We start from the raw sequence: 21,287 nt of genomic DNA on the forward strand, positions 1-21,287 counted from the left end.
TTACATTTTATTTTTGTACTTGTTTTTAATCAAGTAAATGTAGCTTTGGTGAGCATAAGAGACTTAAAAACAATCTTACTGACCCCAAACAGTAGCATTAATAGCATTGATATTCAATTGTAGTGAAGGTTGTACTTATTTACCAAAACTAATATTTAGCTCTGTCTTATGTTTTTGAGTCCAACCCCAGTTGATGCATGATTTCCCCCATTGCAAAAAAACAAAAACAGATTGTAGTTTGTCAAGCTCAGCTGTTTGGGGGAAATGTAATTTTATAAGTAATTAAAAAATAACATTTGGTCTCACACCATTTAATTTTTACTGAGTGGCAGGTTACATTTTACAGTTACTGATTCTTTTTCAACAATTAATTGACGAGCAGCACATTTAAAGCACCTTTCGTTGATAATTTGTTCTTAAGCTTAAGTCCCATTTTGTACCATTGCCATTTTGTTTTTAATGTGAACTACATTTCCCATGACTCCTAGTATTCCGAGTTTCAGATAAAAACATCCTGAAAATAACGGTCGGTTGACAGACTGCGGCAGTAGAGGGGAAGCGGGTTCATATATAATCGTTCTCTCCGAGGAATACAAATTCTGAAATTCCCCAAAATAAACCATGGCTGAGGGCGATAATAAAAGTGCAAATCTGTTGGTAAGTGCTCTGTTAATGTTCCTTCTTACAAGCAGTTCGCCTGCTGTCGAAACATTTCCTATCGTGGTAATCTTTTTAGCAATATGCTACGCGGACATCTAACAGACTGCTGTCACCATCTTAACCAGATTATAAAAGTACGCGACAGGGTACCATAAAGCTTAGTCTGTCTCTTATTTGTTATTTTTTAGACGTGCTAACGCGGCGAATAATCGTTCTCTAAATACGCCACGGAAATGAAGTGCGTGATAAGATGTTAGCAAGCTAATGCAGTGCTAACAAGAAGGATCACTCTACATCTAGCATCTTACTAAATTGTTTTCTCACACAAATCTTGGATTTATATGCTTAATATATTAACCTTTTTGATTAATATTTTTTAAGTTGTAACGTTACCTTCAGAAAGCATGGAGCTTTGGCTGTAACGTTAGATAAGCGAGACGAAATTATCCTCATGCGTGTCTAAATGGTTTTGAGATTAGTTGTAAAGCCACCAAGAACTCTGGTTGAAGTTTATGCTTTAGCCTTTTAAAATTCATAAAAAAAAATTACACTGACTTAGTTACTTCTATTTTTAAGTAATATATCACAGAAAGGAAGTGGCCATTTAAACTTTACCTGCTGGTTTAAACGGAACATTTCACAGTCCCTGTCTTAAAAAAAACACGTGCTCCTTTTTTGTTTTTATATACATTTACCATTTCATTTATCTCTCATAAGTGACTATTTTGTGTTTGCATATATGTTAACATTCCAGCTGGATGTGCCCATCCCAAGACTTCATGACACTCCCTTTTTAAAACAATCCCGATAATGCCATGTCACATGACACAAGAGAACTCATTGTTTAAACAGTGATATTGACTAGAGGCATTTCTCTAGGCTCAGGAGACCAGTCAGCTGGAAGAGCAGCTGCAAGGATGGGGAGAGGTCATCCTGGCTGGAGATCAGTTCCTGCGCTGGGAGAAGCCGTGGTACCCTGCAGCATTAGTGGCCGCCACCACAATCCTCTTCACGTGAGTCTGCGGTTCATAGTGTGCATTAGTTCTACTTCTTGACTTAAGGCCTAATCTTTCACTTAAATGAATCAGATAAGGTCACACACTAGAAGCTTAAGTCCTTAAAGTATTTAATGATTTTTACAATCATCGATTTATCTCTTGTGCCTCAGATATGGGTTGTTATGCATTCTTAACTTATATCAAAGTCCCTTTAAGACAAGTCATTTCCCTCGGTGGCCGTCTTTGAAATGCCTCTCGGGCATGCAAGTGCAGCTCCTATGGCCCGGTCCCAAATGGCACCCTAAGCACTCGCCGTCTTCCTACGAGTCTGCGCTTTCGTGACGTAACGCCGCTTTGACTGTCAGGAAGAAGTCTGCTGTGGAGCTCGCATCAGTGCGGGCTCGGCAGAAGTGTGCATCGAGGGCGCATATCGACCGCAAAGGGGGCACTCGCGAGCACCCTTCTGAAGCCTAAAATGACAAATGGGACACCCTACGGCAGGGTTCACCAATCTCAGTCCTAGAGGGCCGCTGTCCTGCAGAGTTTAGCTCCAACTCCAATTAAACACACCTGAACCAGCTAATCAAGGTCTCACTAGGCATACTAGAAACTTTCAAACAGGTGTGTTGGAGCTAAACTCTGCAGGACAGCGGCCCTCCAGGACCGAGATTGGTGAACCCTGCCCTACGGTCTCATAGACTTAACAGACATGCTCATGCGGCAGCCATTGCAAGTCCACAAGACCGAAAGTGCATATGAAGTGTGCCATTTGGGACAGGGCCTATCTCTTTGAATGAGGAAACATTAAATTCTCCAAAACTGTTCAAGCTTACAATTAAATTTCATATTTGAAATCACCTAAGAAATCTGACAATTGTCTAAACATTCGAATCATGACAAAACAAAAAAAAAGGGCTGGACCAAGCTCATGCGCAGTTTCTATAGAAACCGGAGCTTTTAATGGCAGCTGCAGTGATGCTATGACTTTACTAATCAACGATTGGCTCTGTTCTTTAGAAGGCGGGACTTACTCTGCAATATTGCATATTGCACTTTCTCTTATTCATAGTCATAAGAGTGCACTGTCTTTCTGTAAATAAAGTATTTGCCTATATATTGCAATCTATCTGAATATTCAGAACAAAATCACGATTACCAGTGTAATTATTGCTTTTATACAGTTGTTCAATAAACAAGTTTTGAGTAATTTACATTTTAGAATAATATTTTAAATGTAAAAAAAATATTGCCAATTGCATTGTCTATTTTTGCATTTCCAAAGGAAGCCACTGCCGAATTAACCCTTGCACATTTCCTTGCAACACACAGTAGTGGTGTTGCTGAATGAATTAGTATATTTGAACTAATCATTTGAGTAAATGATTCACTGACTCACTTGTTAAGACAGTGGCTGTGTCTGAAATTGCATACTCTCTTGATTGTGGTATGAATGTAATCCGGACCAGAGCCGTTGAAAAACAGAGTTGCGACATGCTTTGATTTTGTGGCTACGTGGTTCATGGAGCTCAATAGGTCCAAACAACTCCAAACATTTAATCTCTTTGAATGTGTTCAAGCAGGATAGACAGCAGTTTCACTATATTTGCAGCAATTCTTGGTACCTGCTCCCTCAGACCAGAGCCAATTGTGATTTTGTGCTATTTATAAAAGTAGTAGAATTAATATTTTCTCATTTTATTTGTCTTATCTTATCATTTTAGTGTTGTTTTAGGTTTTAAAAGTTAAAGTTTTAGGCTGCTCTGTCTCAGCAGTCTAACAGCACTTGTCAATGTAAAATGTTTAACACGCTACATGAAATACTACTGGCTAGATTCCTGAGAGGTCAACTAATGTGTTAAATTGTCAAACAATGCAGTAATTTCTTCAACTTACCTGTGTGTGTGTGTGTGCTTGAGAAACACTGACATTAATGGGGTTTAATGCTGGAACTATTCAGTGTTTGAAACTATTGGTTGCCCCACGACACGTTACTTCCACATTCATCAGTTCCTATGCGTAACACTGTTTTTCAACTGCCCTGATCCGGACGTAACTTCATTTGTCATGTTGTCATTGTTATGTGACCTACCAGGGGCAGTTGCATCATTTCACTGCCATTTACAAATCCTCTCCCGTGGCCTTGTGGGATGGTAAAGTGTCCATTGGATGCAGACTTTAGAATCTTGCTAGAAGTAGTAGCCCAAGTCATCCGAGTACTGTTTACCTATTGTTTTAAAAATACAGTGAATTCAGACATACTATACTTTTCATGGACTGTTTTTCGTCTCCTATGTGGTCGGAAATAGGGCTCTGCACGATTAATCGAAATTGACAGACTCCTCAAGCGTGGGAAAGACAGGACTTCTCATTGGTTCACATGCAGTTTCTCCTCTGCACTCATCTTGAGACCAATCCCTAATGTTTAAGCCAACTGCCATAAATTCTTTAGGGCCTTTTGGATGCAAGAGGAAGGCCATAATATTTCATCCAAATCCATTCATAACTATGATTGGAAACTTTAAAAATGATTTAAACTACACACATTCATTTCATACTTATTTAGAGAAATGCGTATTCTCAGTAACGGCTATTTGTAGTGCAACATCTTACACAAATTTAGCTGTTAATGTACAAATGAATGCCTACATGACAGTTCAACCTCTTCCCATCATGCTTTGTCTCTATTTGTTTAGAACATTGCCAAAGGTAATCTGGTGCTGGTTTGGAAAGAGAGAAATGCATTGATAAAACTTTAAAGAGATTATTCTAACTGTGTGTGTTAGACCATGCTAATGAGTTCCATGGAGAAAGAAGGGTGGGCTACACTGTGTGTGCCCCCTCGGATGCCAGCAGCCAATCGCAGCACTGGAATGGAGGAGTGCCAAATTGCAATCTCCTCCTCATCGGAAAGGGATACATGTACTGTTTCAACAGACACTCGTTGTCACAATCATTGGGACAGGATTAGTTCTTAGCATGTATGTATGATATATATGCTAAGAACTAATCCTGTCCCAATGATTTGTATGTAAATTAATTGTTTTGGACATTATCTGCAATGTTTATGGTGGTCTTTAAGTGGTATGTAGAAATTGTTGAGATGGGTGTCTACTGCACACTGACAACTGAGCCAACACAAAATGGATTTCTTTTACATAATTATGCCGAACATATTAAGCATGAACGTATATAACGTTTATCCGTATAACGTATAATAAATGTTATACTGCATACAAGCCCCTATTACAATGTTGTATTAAAAATCTAAGGTTTACCATGCATCATCTTGCTTGGAGCGACGGTATGTTTGGAAATAAAGCTTCATGTCTTTAAATCCATACGCAGTCAGCATTATTTCTCTGAATAAGTTTTGAAGCATGTATATTATTTCTTGACTTACAATCGTAAATCTGTATTCATTTCAGAAGAATCATTTTGACATTTGTAATATATATGCTAAGGTGTCTTGTCGGCCATCTGATCTGATATTTGCTACTATAATGAAGATGAATGTAACTTTAAATAAGCGGGGGAATTTCCTGACAAATAACCATTTAAATGTTTAGGATGTTTGCTTTGTAAGAATGTACAGGGAGACTTCAGATATAAAAACGCTGAGTTAGGTAATGTTTTCTCATTATTCAATAGAATGTGAGGGAGTACTAGTAGGGATTACCAATATGGTGGCGCAGTGGCTTCACTTTTTATGATGTCATGAGCAATCCAGTCATATAGGTCAGTGGTCTTTGCCTTTATTAGTTTTATCTTTCCATAAGGTAATGTAACTGTCATAGCCGCACCCGCCTTTATCACTTGTAATCTATGCATCTTATGCACTTAATTCCTTTATCATTCATGATATTCATTTAGTAGTTGTTGATTTACTCCTGTTTATCTTTTTGGTAATAAAATGTGTTTTATTAAACTTCTGTCTTCCTGGTGTTGATAATACAGAAGAGGCTCTACAAGTTAACAATATCTCACAAATCCTTAAGATTGGTCAGATGACAGACTCCTTGCCATTAACATAATTTTATTTATTCAACAATCATCTTTGATCGTTAATTTACTGTTTTTGGCAACTTTCTTAGCTGGTGCCCCAAGGTAAGCGATCATTTGACATTCTGACACTCACTTTAAGTGACATGACCGAAATTTACAATATTAATTTGGTGCCCATATAGACAAATGCCTTACATTTATGGTGCCCATTTTGAGCATGAATCACATCATATGCACACTTCAGAATCTCGCCGAAAGTAGTAGGTCATCTGGGTACTTGGTCATCTGGACATACTACTTTTGTCACATACGGTTTTTGCTTGCTATATAGTAGGGAGGTATGTGATTTCAGATGCAGCCAGTCAATTATTTTGTTGCTGAATGAATTTGAGTGAGTCATAGAATCACTGACTGAACAGATTCATTCAAAAACAAAGTCTTTTCACTGGTCTCTACCTACTGGCTTAACCATGTAACCTGCTGAAAGAATCACCCACCACTAAAACACAGGCCAACAGTCTTGGAAAGCAAGTAAACAATTACACTCTTTAGCTTTAAAATTTAACCTGTTTAAGCTTTAACTTTAAGCTGATATTTTGCATGTTTGCTTTTTTTTTGAAGTGTAGCATGCCACAACAGTTAGGAGAATTAGCCAGTTCTAAATAGTGATGCCCTTTCCCTTCCCCCTTTTACTTTCAAGCAATCGTGTGTCACTCTGTGTTTTCTGTTGTGGTTATTTGTGTACAGTCATCAAATAATGAAATAAATGCAAGAGTTTTGTTTCCTCTCTCTTCGTTGGCAGGCTGATCTACTACTTGGACCCCTCTGTGCTTACTGGTCTGTCCTGCAGTGTCATGATCCTGTGCCTGGCTGATTACCTGGTGCCCACTGTTGCCCCCCGTGTCTTTGGTTCTAACAAATGGTAAGTGAATGGACAACAAGCCCCGCTCTTAACCACAGGCTCTCATCGCAATCCCTTCATCTAATAGCAAGGTTAATATCAAATAACATGTCTTTCTTTAGAACTCAAGTGTTTATTTCTCCATGTAATAAACGGCACAAACTTCAGATCCCCTGAGAACACATGCAGGTATTTGCACAGCATGTATGTTCTTGCATCCTCTGATTCCATTTTAGTCTGTCACACCTGGCAACTTCCCTTGCTCTAGTTCAGGACCCTGGGTCTCTGGTGTCTTTGATTGACAAGTTGCAGTTGCTGTCGAGTATCCAGTGTCAGGCAGTGTTGGTTTGACTCAGCAGATCTCCACTGTGCTGATCCCGCCTGTTCTCTCTGCAGTGAGAGGTCTTGCAATGCGAGATCAGAGCCCTGGTGTTTATTTTAGTGTCTGGCAGCTTCCTGTGGCTCTAAGCTTTAAGTCTTCAATATGGTCATGTTTATGCCCAGAAATAAAATGCATTGGCCAAGCAGAAATAGAAGCAGATTTCCTCATCATTGGATGCGTGTATTACCCATAAAGGCACGTTCATTGAAGAATTAAGATATCGTTTATCATGTATGTTTTTTGAGGAGTGTTGTTTTGTTCCTGCACAGGACCACAGAACAGCAGCAGCGTTTCCATGAGATCTGTGGGAACCTTGTGAAAACTCAGCGCCGTGTGCTTGGCTGGTGGAAGCGTCTGTTTGCCCTGAAGGAAGAAAAGCCAAAAATGGTACGCTCCTTTGACTTGTTGAACAACATCTTCCTTGTTTCATGTCTCTGTTAGAACTCACTAGTGACTCATAAGCATTTCACACTGTAAACCGCCATTTCACACCACTAATTTGGCTTTCACCCTGTTACCCAGCAGTAAGAACAAACAAACATGAGCCTGAGGTCATGGCTCTACCCATACATAATTAAAGAGAACTTGGTGCCGTTAGGAGAACATATTTAAGGGCACAGTCGATATTCAGTATTGTGTCGTGCAAATACAACAGACATTTGCACAAGCATGTATTAATAATGATTATGGAAGTCAGAAACAAATACAAACAGCAGCCCTGATTCATTTATTAGTCAGTAACAATCAGAATATAATTCTTAACACATTAACAGTTCTTGAGCATTCAAATATGTATATTTAGGGTCAGTAAGCGTGTTTCTGGGGGAAGGGATTAATACATTTATTTAGTAAGGATGCATTAAAATTATCAACTTGGGACCATAAAGACATTTATAATGTTACAAAACATTTCTATTTGAAATGAATGCTGTTCTTTTGAATTTTGTTCATCAAAGAATACTGAGAAAAAAACAACAAATTATCTATCATGGTTTTCAGACTGGAGTAATGGAGACTGCTTTGCCATCACATGAATAAATGTAATATACTAAAATTGAGAACAGTTTATTTAAATTATAATATTTCACATTATTGCTGTTTTTACTCTATATTTGTGCAAATAAGTTCAGCGTTGGTGACCATAAAAGATTTCTCTCAGAAACCTTAACTAAAGCATACATTTGATATTATGTTGCTCATACAGGTTGTTTGTGGTAGTGAAAACATTGTAGCATTTCTGTAATATTGTTTTAACTTCTTCAGAAAATAGGCTCCTTCCCAGTGTACTCCATGTAACACATTTGTTCTACTTCTCTACAGTATTTCCTCTCTGTGATCAGCAGTCTTGTGGCTGTGGCCTGGATCGGACAACAAGTGCATAACCTCTTCCTTACTTACCTGATCGGTACGTATTCTGTTTATCTGGGCTAAAAATTAAGCAAACCACATGGAAGAAAATCCCCTGTGTTGAAAGGCTGTCGTATTACATTAGAGCAATGCACTGACACACACCAGCCTGCAAACTGTACAGAAGTCACGGTCCTTTATCAAAGCCTAGCTCATGCAAACGATGACTAGGCTGTGCGACAAAGAGGCCATTGTATTTAGGTCATGGAAAGCCAAAGTTCCAATCCAAAAATATGCTGCCTCTTACCCTCCCTGCACATAAGATTTATTCAATCTGTTTGTACCAATTAGGTGAAATGTTCTTTTGCACTCATTTTTCATTTGTTATAAAAGTGTTACTCTTTATGAAATAATAGCACTATATACAGGGGTGCGCATACCTTTTTTCAGCCTGGTTCTCAAGGAAGCGCCTTGAGATGCTGCTTGGTACTAGGGGTGTGCCGGTTTCAGAATTGGTGATGACGGTTATGACGTGAGTCAAATGTGACGGTTCGTAACATAACCGTCGTCCGGGGGCGACGTTCGTCTGTTATAGGACAACTTATTTTGAATAAAATTAATATTTGTGTTGTGTTCAATGTTGTTATCAATAGAGATACGCGGATGGGGTATTATTTCATCCGCAACCGCATCACATAACTCATCATCATCCGCACCAACGTTTTTTGACCAGATTTCAAAGCCGCACCCGCCCGCCATCCGCTGATTGTTTTGCGGTCTTTGGACGATGCAATGCTCTGCTGATGCGGGCTGCAAGAAAACCCCTGTCTGTTCTAGAAAGGATACAGCAAAGATATTTAATGCTAATGTATAAGGCATAGGCCTACGCTGAGTTTCATTCATTTACGATGAGATGCGCTCTAGTTCAACTTCACAATGCAATGCAAGTGAATGCGGCGCATCGGAGCCTCAATGTCACGGTTATTATATTATCTCCTATATACTTTTTATTTATTAAATACATGCAATTGGTTGATGAAACATTTATTAAAATTAAGATACAATTTCGTTGTACAAAACGAAATTCGCTTTAAAGAAAGGCTTTCTAAAAAGCAAAACTTAATGAAGTGGTAAAAATCATGTCTGACGATTTACAAAACAAAACTTCATTAAGTGGTAAAAACCATGTCTCCCGATTGCAAATGTTCATTGCTAATGTTTATTATTGCAAATGTTTTTCATTTGTTTAATAAATCTCATAATGTTGGCACATCACTATATCATAGCTTTTATTTCTATCTCAAATGATTGGCGGTCGGTCAGGTACTTGGCAAAGAATCAAATACAGTTGGAAACGACGTAGACCATTAATAACACAGGACTGTTAACATTTGTTTTTAATTAGTATTTAAACATTCTCTATGATAAAAAAATGTTTGTAAAAATATTTTAATAACACGGTTTTGGCGGTTATAGAGTTCTAATGACGGTGTTCAACTATAACCGTCGGTCTCACGGTTATATACTAACCGTCACACCCCTACTTGGTACTCACACTTTACGTGACACACTTATCCTACAAGCTGCCTAAATGTAAAATAACACTATTAGAAATTAAATATAGGTTCATCTTTGTTAAAGCTGTATTTTTATTTTTTATTTTATTACCATTAATGACACAAAGTGACAGCAGCCTAATATTCCTGCTATTGTCTGAGACCGAATGCATGGATGGACCGAATATACTGACACAGATCCGGTTTCTTCCTCAACTGTTCACTTATGACATAACCGAGAGAACACTTGAGGAGATGGGTATTTTGACGTAATTTTGTGTGTACGTGTCGTTCAAGCGCAAGTAAACGAGAAAGAGAAATCAATTCGGTGTTTGAGCGCTGTCTGAAATGCCTCTCTCTCTCTCTCTCTCTCTCTCTCTCTCCTCTCTCTCTCTCTCTCTCTCTCTCTCTCTCTCTCTCTCTCTCTCTCTCTCTCTCTCTCTCTCTCTCTCTCTCTCTCTCTCTCTCTCTCTCTCTCTCTCTCTCTCTCTCTCTCTCTCTTCTCTCTCTCTCTCTCTCTCTCTCTCTCTCTCTCTCTCTCTCTCTCGTTAATGAACACGCTTCTCATCATGATTGTTATCTTACCAGAGATGGGGGAAAAAATCCTACCCCAGTAAGTAAATGTGTCTCTGTCCCCAAAAATGCCAGAAATGTTGGTACTCAAAAGCGATTCCCTCCACGTTTTCTGCTGCACATTGTTTATTTTTACCGCACCTGTTATGTGCACCCCTCTATACTATACTGTATGTAGTATGTCATATACTATTTATTAATATTATGACACACTACACCAAATTCCATAATCCAAAAGATTACTTTTTCATTTTAAAATGTCAGTGGCACAGATGAGTTGTGTAAACCGCTTTAGTCCTTCACAGGGCCGTCCAATTAGTGGTTGTACACTCATTTTCTGTTTTGTATCAACAGTGAGTTTCCTTCTGCTTCTGCCTGGCCTCAACCAGCATGGCATCATCACCAAGTATGCTGGCATGGTGAAGAGAGAGATCAACAAACTTCTCAAGCAGAAAGAGAAGAAGAATGAGTAAAAGAAAAGGCTCAAGTGAAAAGTTAAATTGACAAATTTAAGAGTTAAACATGGTCCTGTCCCCCCCATGCTTACAGTCAAATCTCTGAAGACCAACGTGAAGCATTTGCAGATGCTGAGCTGATAGTGAAAAGTAACATCTAGTAAACAGCTTAAATGTATGCTGGAATCTCTTGAGGTTCATATGTAATTTTTTTCTGTTTTTAGGTCTAATTTCAAATTATACATTTGTTTGCCATCAGAAGTATTTTTTTTTTTCCAACACTGAAATGTGTTCATTGTCTCGCAACTATGATTATTTGCATGTCATAGTAAATGTTAAGTCTGTGGAAAATGTAAAGACCGCTTAATTTCTTCCAATCAGTGAAGCAACCACCGAACATTTACTTTAACCAATTAGATGCACAGAACGCATCATCAGAAGTCTTGAAATGCAGCCTTTTCTTCTTTGGATGGCTTGGAAACATGCGTTTCTGCACTGTTCTGAAAATTGCACTGGAAAACAGAACTGGAGTATTTGTGTAGGGGATTTTAGACCCTTACTGCTGTACTAGTGCTGTGTGGACCTCATTACTGTCCTCAGGCTCTAGCCACTTCCCAATCCAACACCTGTTTCTGGGCTGTGTATATATATATATGTTCATTTTTTTTTCTTTGTATTTCTTTGGCTTGTTTTAAGTTTGTCTTCTCTACTTGTTCTTTTAATTGTCATTTTGTGTTTGAGTGTGTTCATTACAATAAACTTATTCAAAACTCATTTTGTTTCCCAAATCAGTCTAATTGTAAACTAAAACTATTAAAATTATTTTTGGTAATTGGGAAAAAAAAGCTGAAGTAAAATATAAAAAGTTGATGGAAAAACTAATGAATAAGTTATTAGTACTGAAATTATAAAGCTAGAAACAAATAAAAGTGGCAAAAGCACATACCAATTACTAAAACTTAAACCACAATGAAAATAAAAGCTAATTCAAAATCTTAATAAATTCTATTGTATATAAATAAGCCCAAATATGATATATAAAATATAGCATTACAAATATTTACTCACCCTCATATTGTTTTAAAACTCTTTTTCTCCACTGTCTCACATCAGGAAAGTTCTGATACTTTCTTGTTTATGTGAAGCTGCTTTGAAACTATTTCTATTATATAAAGTGCTATAAAAAATAAAGGTGACTTGACAATGACTTGTCCAATTTTGAGAATTTATTGGTGTTGTGTTGTGACTTTTAGCTGTGAGATTCAGTACAAACGAAAAGAGTCGCAATGTGTCTCCCAGCGCCGCGCTGCCCACAGAATGCTCTCCCCAGACTGTCTTCTGGGCCGCCCAGGCCCCGCTGCAGCCTCCTCCTCTCCTGTTACCCAAAAAATAGCAATATGGCTCTTTGCGTGGTCATTTATGAGTCGCTTGCTTACTGCAGTACACAAACATCATCCACTTCTGTAGAAATGAGTTACCTGTGATAATATTATGCCTGTGCCAGGAGACAGGTTGTCCGCTTGAATCATTTGTTTGATATCTGCTGGAAGTGGAGCAGTGCACTGTTTGATATGTGGTCTGGTACAGTGTGGCCTCAGTGGGGTTGGTGACCTCCTTCATCACAAAACCATCACGGTTCTGTGCCCTGTTCTGTACCCCCACTCTGTGTAGGACATGATGCTGTACACATACACGACACAGCACCCTTTATATTAATTAGATGCATTGCACGGTTGAACAATGTGTTTTAAGCAGATTCTTAAACCTTTTTATATACTCTGTAGGTTCAATATTGCCATCTACTCTCAAGATTCACTACAAATAGACAAAAACACTCTGTCTGAACAAACACAAGACTTACTGGTACGATGTCTTTCGGGCCATGTAGATCTCTGGAGTGTGTCTGTGCTTGTGTCACAGGCATGTTACTGAGGTCACTTCTATTATGCTGAGAGGGATAACGTGAATCTCGGGGGAGAAAGACCAGTTCTTGACCGTCACGTCCTCTCCCTGAAAAACTCTTTAAGAAACAGAACTGGAACTAGTTACTGTCACCAACATTATTCATTTAGATTCAAAGCTGGCTTTATGAGTGATGAAAAATTAACCGTGCAGGTTTCTGTCATCCGTCTTAAGGCCACATTTATCTCTGCAGACTTGTATGAATAAAACTCACTTCACGAGTTTACACATAGAATAGGCCTGGGTGTAATTTGGATAAAGTGGAGAGTGTGCGTATTTGGCATGCTGTCCGAGGACTCTGAGCTCGGAATTTGGCTCATATGCAGCCAAAAACAACAAGCCAGCGTTGTTCTGCTTACAAAACACAGCAAAAATGTCTTTCCAAGAAATTTCAGTACATAAAAAAACTCTAGACAACATGAGCTGTGGAAAATTATAAGTGATTTAGGAACTTTATAGCTTTTTACAGCGGATGCCATTGAAAACACGGCAAAGTCTCTCACAGCCTCGCTTTCATACCTGCCATGGCTTCTTCTGAATAATGTGTACTTACCTGTCAACACTCCCGTTTTCCCCTGGAATTTTTTTTTTTTTGTTTGTTTGTTTGTTTTTTTTTTGTTTTTTTGTCTTGCTTGACTAGACGTGTAAAAGACGTCAGTGGACGTCTATTCACGACACCTGTACTAGACCGGCGTGTAAAGGACGTCAGTGGACGTTTTCACAACCTCTTAAAAACTACTTGGGCAATTAAATTAATTATTGCAGTATTAACCATGCAAGGATTAAGCACAGCTTTTGCATATTTCACAAAGATTTCATAGAGGGCCATGCTGGACTATAAATAGGCCTACACGTGCAAAGACGTCGCCAGGTGATGTCCGATACACTATGAACTACACGTAGCTAAAAGTCAAAATAACAATTATACATAGGCTACAACCCCAGATAACTGTAGACATGTAGCCTACAAATTAATCTGAATGCATTTTTAGGGAATGTTCTGTGTTACATATTTTTACCGATTATGCCGTCCTACCGCGACTATTTTTGGCCAGGGACACGACCGTCGGACCAATGTTTGCTGGGTTGGCTCAAAAGAGACACAACAAAAATAGGGACACCCGAGAAAGCCAAAATAGAATGCAAAATGTATTAACAATACAGAAAAGGAAAAAAAACCTACGTAGCCTACAACGGTAACAGTGAACAAATTCATAATCCGTGCACGCTTTCGCAATCGTTGTTTTGTAAATCGTTCTTTCGCAATATAGTTGTATAATATTCAGTTCCTGTGAAAAATTGTGAAATACTGTTCCAATAGGTGAAGTTACACAACAATATGCGGATTGATTAGGCTACATAACAATATTTGGATGTAATATTCAGTTCCAGTGAAAATCTGTTCCAGTTAATGGAGTAGGACACAGGTGTGTCATTTTCAGTACCAGTAAACTCCACCCGCTGGAACAGTTTCTTACAGTAACCGAATATTACACAACATCACCTGCTCACCCAAATGTGGACAGGTATGGTATATGATCTTAACTTGTACTGTTGTATCCATGGTAACCAAGTGTACAATAATAATAATAATACAAATATTCAATTGCGCTCAGTATGCTCTTACCTCTGAGTGTGTTGTAGAATAAATAGATTTGGTCTGATCGCCAAGAGTCAGTGTGCTTTGATGCATTGGCCGCTTGCACATTACTGGACTCTCTTTGATTGAACTCATCGGATGATTTTCAAAAGACACCACTGCAGTTGAAGTTCTCCTCTTCAGTGATGACACGACTTGATAAAATCTGAGAAACACAGTATGATCTCCTCTCAGCTTTCCGCCTCTACTTTGATTCTCATAGCCTACAGATCGTTTGTTGTTGATTATTGGTCACAACGGGCGCTAATAGCAACGTCCAAACAATATCATTTTTATCTGAAACTGCAAGCGGTTGGTGGTCTAAAATAGAGGAGGGGATCTAAAATTCTAGGATCTACTGTAAAATAGAGGATAGACATCACCAATGGGTCTTTGTGAAGGTGTAAAATTTCGGTAACCTCTAATGTTGTGCTGTCGGACTGACCCAGCTGTTTCTCTGCATCTGTTCACATCAGAGCAATATATTTTCTAGGAAATAAAATGGAGGAGGCTATACATCACCTGAGTGAAATTGGGTAACATTAAATCCATTCTGTGTGAAATAAAGGGAGGCAAGTTTCCAGTAACCTTTAATGTTGTGTTGGTGGATTTGGTGACCAAATTATGAGATCCATCAGACCCAAATTATTTCTAAAATAACAGAAGAGAGAGGTTTAGACATCACCAAGTAAATTTAGGCAGAATTACAAACAGTATGTCCCAAAAAATATATATATAAAAAATATTAAGATGGTTTATTTCTCAAAGTAACCGTTTTACAACACCGCTCACTCGACGTGGTTGTTTCTCAGCTGACTCTCCCACCACACTCATGATAACTCTGATACTAGTACTTATCACATTCTACATTAACTTCGAAAAACAGCAGATAAAATGCTTTATCTGCTGTCTGCCAACCCACACATTTAGCTGTTTCATCCCTATTTTATGTGAGCATAAGTAGGCCTATTGGTCCTGTTTGTATTAATTGATCACACATAATTTTGACAAAACTTTTATATATAATGCACAATCAGCACACAAACATTAGTGGCCTTGCTTAAAGAGACAGTTGTATTCAATAAACAAATTTAGAATAAAACAATATTTAAAAAATAAAAGACCCCATGATCAAAGTTGACTGAATTTGCCCCCACACTGAAACAATTCCAGAATAGCCAAAATGGCCATATTTCTTTTATATATTCACTCACAGTACAAGTCATTGAGCTCATCGGACACGATTTTCATTTAAACAGAACATGAATTGGGTGTGCTTTGAGAACACTGCTTTTCTCTGTGATAGGTTAGAGACCTTTAGCTGAGGGGAAACTGCTTCCGCAAGTGTACGGCTTCAGTGTGAATAAATGTGTGTTTAAGATTATCTTTACATCTGAATATTTTTCCACACTGAGAGCAAAAGAAACGTTTCTCTTCTTTGTGACTTAATATGTGTGGGAATCTCTTTCCGCATTGAGGGCAGGTGAAAGGTCTCTCTCTCCAGTGTGAGTTCTCATGTGAACATTTAGACTTCCTTTTCGCGCAAATGTCTTTCCACATTGAGGACACGTGTGAGGGTTTTCTTCAGTGTGAATTATCATATGTTCATTAAGTCGTCTTTTACGTGTGTAACTCTTTCCACACTGAGCGCAGGTAAAACGCTCTTTTTCTAGTGTGACATTGAGCAGCTCTCTGGTGTGCAGTTTTACATGTGTTTTCAGGATTCCTGATTGCGTGAAACCTTTTCCACAATATGAGCCGTTCTCCAGTATGGATTCTTTTGTGTTTTATCAGATAGTCAGCTCTACTAAAGGCTTTTCCACACTCTCAGCACACATGAGTTTTTACACTCCCATGTTTTTTTCTGGTGCCTTTTAAAATAGTTGATTTATGTGTAAGGACTGTCTCCAGAGTAAACTATCTTATGTTCAGTGAGGTTGCTTTTATGTGTAAAAGCTTTTCGGGTGCTGCTTTGTAAGAAATAGTTTTCAGTTTGGGAGCAACTCAGTCAACTCTGATGCTGATGTTTCTCCTCAACTTCATCCAGATCTCGACTTTCCTCTTTCTCTTCCATCAGGTCTGAAATGACAACATTAAAATGATGAAAATCATTTGGGATATCTAAAAAAAAAAAAAAAAGGAAATAAAACTGAACCCCAGAAGAGATTATGATGGTTTGGATGCATTTTGAAGTCATTTACTTTCTTTATTTTGTTTTTGTTTTTTTCTTCTTCTAATAACAACATACGCTGCATCTGGTGACCTGACTGAAGCTTAGGCTATTACAAAAAAAATTAAATGAATAAAGAAAAACTAAGAATGGACACCAACCTGCTTGTTTCTCATTTTTTATTATGCAGGGTTCTAGATCCCACATTACCTCATTCTCCTTTTTGACAAAAATCATCTTTACAGTAACATATCACACACTTGAGAGATATGTACAGCTCCCCTCCAATCTTAAGACACTCTTCTTTTCTTTCGTTTAACAGCGGCACGCAAACTTAAATTAGCGCGTTACCGCCACCTACTGTTAGCATGGACCGGAGGCACGCTATACATTTCATTCTTTCCTTTTTATTACAGAACGTTAAGCATTAACAAACACAATGAGTAATTAAAATATACATGTGTAACATGCCAAGAGTATGAGTAATCATACTTTGTACATACATTACATTGATTTATATTTAGCTTCGTAAAAAATATACACCAAAAGAACAACAACAACAAAAAAGACAGAAAAAAAATCAAGTCAGGGGCGTAAAATGAAAGTATAGAAAAAGAAAGTCATATTAAAAATGTGTTTGTTTAGGTTTTTGGTTTCTTACATGCTTTAGAATCTCACTATAATGCATAGTATATTATTAGTATATTCTTTTCAATACAGTTGGGTCTTTTAATTTGATTGGTTGAATCACCACAATGGATAATATATATTTTTGACCAGGAATAAAATTCATTAAAAATAAAAAAATAAAAAAACGACTTTTAGTGTCCTCCAGGTAGCTATATAAGCTTGGCCTTTTTAAGTATAGACACATTATAAAAACTGTACAGTCAGTGTTTCAGACCCCAATCTGACTACCTTGGTTTTATTTCTTTCCCTTAAACGTGCTCTATCACGCGTTTTTTAGGCCAAACATTTTTTTGTCACATACAGCAAACATCTCCTCACCATCCACTAGCTGCCTGTCCCCTGAACACACTGTAAAAAAACGCGGTCTCTGTAGACACCACAGGCTCCACAAACGACAACAAAAACAAACTGGGCCAACCTGCACCACGAAACATGACAAACTGTTCCAGCCAATAACCGACAAGAAGGATTTGGGGGTGGGGTTTGGGGGGTTAGTGCGCAGATGAGGAGGAGGGAGGGTCTAGCTAGCCTCCGTTTAGTTTGACAATACTTTAAACGTCAACAAGAAGTGACGTCACCCAACATCACTTAGAGCACCTTTAAAGTCGGCATGAAACCGAAGTTGTGATAGTCTTTACTTCCCTATTGTGACGTGCTTCTCGAACAGGAAAAAATGTAGGACGGGTCTTGATTTTGTCCACCCGGAATTGATTGGATGGTTGTGGTTTGCTATTGGTCGATCTCATGTGAGTGACAGGTTGATCCCGCCCTCACGCCAGTAAACACATCATCTGAGAAGCTGCACGATAAGTTATTTTGATTAAAGAAATAAATCATTTATAATCAATCCTGCAATATACCATAAAATAACAATAATTGTCCATCTTTACATTTTCTTTGATAAACGACTTTTGAATGCACAAACATTCTGCTTCCATTTCCATTTGACTGAATGACAGATTATTCCCCACTAAAGGTTCTGGACGCAGCAGATCTTTTGGCAGAAAGCTCAATCTTTGGCCAATTCTGACACTTTTTTGATTTCAGCAGAACATGAATTGGGTGTGCTTTGAGAACACTGCTTTTCTCTGTGATAGCTCAGACCTTTAGCTGAGGTGAAACTGCTTCCGCATTGAGCGCAAGCGTACGGCTTCTCTCCAGTGTGCAGTCGTACATGTTCTCTCAGGTTCGCTTTCTTACTGAAAGTCTTTCCACAATATGAGCACGTGTACGGTCGCTCTCCCGTATGGACTTTTTGGTGTTTTAACAAATAGTCGGCTCTAGTAAAGGCTCTCCCGCACTCTGAGCACACGTGGGTTTTCACACTCTCGTGTATTTTCTGGTGCGCTTTGAAATACGAATGCCATAAAAACCCTTTCCCACAAACAGAACAGACATACGGTTTCTCGTTTTGATGAATTTTCAGGTGTCTCTTTAGGTACGACTCCAAAACGAATCTTTTACTGCAGTACTCACAGGTAAACTCCCTTTCTTCAGAGTGAGAGTGGCGCATGTGAATTTTCAGACAGCTTGCCCATGCAAAACCCTTTCCGCACTGATGGCATTTGAAAGGCTTCTCTTCTGTGTGAATTCTCATGTGACACGTGACGTCTCGTTTACTCATGAAGCGCTTTCCACACTGAGGGCAGGTGAAAGGTCTCTCTCCGGTGTGGATTTTTGTGTGTTCCTTAAGGTGTCCGTTATTGACGAAACTCTTTCCGCACTGAAGGCACGTGTAAAGACTCTCTCCAGTGTGGATTTTGATGTGGTCATTAAGGCTCCTTTTATAACTGAAACTCTTTCCACACTGAGAGCAGGTGAAGGGCTTGCCTCCATTGTGATTCAGTAAGTGACTCTTAAAGTGTTCGTTACGCTTGTAACTCTTCCCACACTGAGGACAGACGAAAGGCTTCTCCTCGTTGTGAATTAGTATGTGATCATTGAGGTTTCTTCTGCGTGAGAATCTCCTTCCACACTGAGGGCATGAGAACGGCTTCTCTCCAGTGTGAGTTATCATGTGATCGTTGAGGTGGCCTCTATGGGCACAGCGCTTTCCACACAGAGAGCATGTGAAATTCGGCTTTGTGTCTGTTTTTTGTGAAAAAAATGTTTCTGTTTGGGAGCAACTCGATGATTTTTCTCCAGAGAGGAAATCAAGAGCTTTTTGATGCAGATGTTTCTCGTCCACTTCATTCAGATCTTCCTTTTTCAGTTTCATCTGGCCTGAAATGACAACACAGGACAAATAAGAAAATATAAAAATGAACAAAATCGTTTTGTTGTCATTTATTTGCTTCATCTGTATATTTGTTTGTCTAAGCGGCTGTTAAGATTTGTATAACTAGACACTGAATCTGATGCTGTCTATAGCAAGTTTTGTCAACATTTCTTTTAAAACAATCAAGAATAGATACAAACCTCCTTGTTGCTCATTTATGCAGGTTTCAGGATCACACGTGTCCTTTCTCTCCTCTTTAATAAACATCATCTTTAAAGTTGCATATCACCTCGAGATATTTCGTCTTGTTTGGAAACGTCGATGCGTCTGAGATGACGGTAATATTGCAAGCGTTTTATTGTATTTAATATTCATTCGTGTCTTTCTACTATGGACTTAAAAGACGTTTGAATGTGAAATATGTGTTTCAAGTTTGTAGTCAGATTTACTGTCATTTACTGGGTTGCGTTGTTGTCATCGTCTTCTTGGTTGTCAAGAAAAAGCACCTTTTGGCGCATTACTGCCACTAACTGGACCGGAGTGCGGACATGAGAGGACAACAAACTTTTCTGCAGCTTCATTTATTTGTTTACTTACTCGTAAGAAAGTCTGTTCTACTGACTTGTTATTTAAACAATACTTTAACTATAATGTAAACCATGTTTAAACAATGCAGGCAGCCTTTTCATAAATTCATAAATGTATGAAATTCATAGTCAACCCGCCACACACACACACACACACACACACACACACACACACACACACACACACAAAACATGAAAAACAAAATTATACATAGGCTATATATTATCAAAAAGGATTCATTAGTTAATATTAGTTAACATGAATGAACAACACTTCTACAGAATTTATTAATCGTAATGTTAATTTGAACATTAAACGTAAAATCAAAGGTTTTATTTGTTAACATTAGTTAATGCACTGTTAACTAACATGAACAAGCCAATATAAGGCTTTACAGTGATTTATAGTAGGCTATTCTTGCTGTTATTTCTTAGCTGTTGAAGTATGAAGGTAGTGACCTATTTATATTTTAAAATGAGTAAAGGTAGTTTTTTGGTGATTTTCCATAAATAATAAGTGCATTTATGCCATATTTTAAATTCAACATTTTTATCAAAGAAAATTAAAACAAGTTGCATTTCAAAGTTTGTATTTTTTAACACCAACAACAAAAAAAGCCACAATCATAAAATAATTGGACAATGATCTCTTTTCCCTCTTTACAAAAAACACAATTAAAGCCAATCATGTCTTTCCAAATCTTTGCAATCAAGGTTTTGTTCACAACTCACTTAAAGGGGTGGTTCAGGATTTTCGACATCGGACCTCATTTTCAAGTGAGCCTGGTTGTTATTCATCAGTGGAGACAGTTTTCAAAAAAATTCATCCAGTCCTTACTTTTGGATAACTTAGTTCACCTATGCTAGGCTAGCGCGAGTCAACGGTGCACGTTAGCCTGCCATTAAAAACAGTGTTACCCACTCCACAGTACACCAAAAGCAAATAAATTATAACGCCAGACTATCGATGTAAATGTCTATTGAGAGAATAATGTTAGAAATCAAAGTACTCTTGTATCTCAATTATCTGCGGCAGGTAATACACTTGCGTGATTGTCATGTGGACCGGCTCTCTCGCTTTCCTAGGTAACCAAATATAACTCCGTTGCTGTAGACTGCTTATAAATACAGGGAACAAATTATAACT

At 38.2% G+C, this 21,287-nt stretch overlaps 3 protein-coding genes across 3 annotated transcripts; 1 reads left to right on the forward strand and 2 right to left on the reverse strand.

The window, feature by feature from the left end:
- Nucleotides 1-302: 302 nt before the first annotated feature.
- On the forward strand, nucleotides 303-11,648 carry arl6ip1 (ARL6 interacting reticulophagy regulator 1). Its single transcript, XM_079889246.1, has 6 exons — nucleotides 303-657; nucleotides 1,540-1,673; nucleotides 6,463-6,582; nucleotides 7,213-7,330; nucleotides 8,264-8,348; nucleotides 10,774-11,648. The coding sequence occupies exons 1-6, from the start codon at nucleotides 622-624 to the stop codon at nucleotides 10,890-10,892; spliced, it is 612 nt and encodes a 203-aa protein (XP_079745372.1). The 5' UTR covers nucleotides 303-621; the 3' UTR covers nucleotides 10,893-11,648.
- On the reverse strand, nucleotides 11,408-13,378 carry LOC307168948 (uncharacterized protein). Its single transcript, XM_079889259.1, has 4 exons — nucleotides 13,356-13,378; nucleotides 12,736-12,894; nucleotides 12,353-12,554; nucleotides 11,408-12,249 (listed from the first exon to the last, which is right to left on the reverse strand). The coding sequence occupies exons 2-4, from the start codon at nucleotides 12,796-12,798 to the stop codon at nucleotides 12,137-12,139; spliced, it is 378 nt and encodes a 125-aa protein (XP_079745385.1). The 5' UTR covers nucleotides 12,799-12,894; nucleotides 13,356-13,378; the 3' UTR covers nucleotides 11,408-12,136.
- Nucleotides 13,379-16,708: 3,330 nt separating this feature from the next.
- LOC307161886 (uncharacterized protein) lies at nucleotides 16,709-20,057 on the reverse strand. The gene is made up of 2 exons (XM_079876828.1): nucleotides 19,754-20,057; nucleotides 16,709-19,558 (listed from the first exon to the last, which is right to left on the reverse strand). The coding sequence occupies exons 1-2, from the start codon at nucleotides 19,821-19,823 to the stop codon at nucleotides 18,345-18,347; spliced, it is 1,284 nt and encodes a 427-aa protein (XP_079732954.1). The 5' UTR covers nucleotides 19,824-20,057; the 3' UTR covers nucleotides 16,709-18,344.
- Nucleotides 20,058-21,287: the final 1,230 nt, after the last annotated feature.

The sequence above is a fragment of the Squalius cephalus genome, assembly GCF_949319135.1.
Source record: "Squalius cephalus genome assembly, chromosome: 1".
NCBI classification, from domain to species: domain Eukaryota; kingdom Metazoa; phylum Chordata; class Actinopteri; order Cypriniformes; family Leuciscidae; genus Squalius; species Squalius cephalus.

What these genes read in the sequence shown, in the direction of transcription:
- LOC307168948 (XM_079889259.1), bottom strand. Translation starts at nt 12,798, where the DNA reads ATGCCTGTGACACAAGCACAGACACACTCCAGAGATCTACATGGCCCG. An exon ending in GCCCGAAAGACATCGTACCA is followed by an intron (nt 12,555 to 12,735) that starts GTAAGTCTTGTG and finishes GTATGTGTACAG; the next exon opens with CATCATGTCCTACACAGAGT. An exon ending in CAGGCATAATATTATCACAG is followed by an intron (nt 12,250 to 12,352) that starts GTAACTCATTTC and finishes TTTGGGTAACAG; the next exon opens with GAGAGGAGGAGGCTGCAGCG.
- arl6ip1 (XM_079889246.1), top strand. Translation starts at nt 622, where the DNA reads ATGGCTGAGGGCGATAATAAAAGTGCAAATCTGTTG. An exon ending in GCCACCACAATCCTCTTCAC is followed by an intron (nt 1,674 to 6,462) that starts GTGAGTCTGCGG and finishes CTTCGTTGGCAG; the next exon opens with GCTGATCTACTACTTGGACC. An exon ending in GTCTTTGGTTCTAACAAATG is followed by an intron (nt 6,583 to 7,212) that starts GTAAGTGAATGG and finishes GTTCCTGCACAG; the next exon opens with GACCACAGAACAGCAGCAGC.
- LOC307161886 (XM_079876828.1), bottom strand. Translation starts at nt 19,823, where the DNA reads ATGATGTTTATTAAAGAGGAGAGAAAGGACACGTGTGATCCTGAAACC. An exon ending in CATAAATGAGCAACAAGGAG is followed by an intron (nt 19,559 to 19,753) that starts GTTTGTATCTAT and finishes TTGTCATTTCAG; the next exon opens with GCCAGATGAAACTGAAAAAG.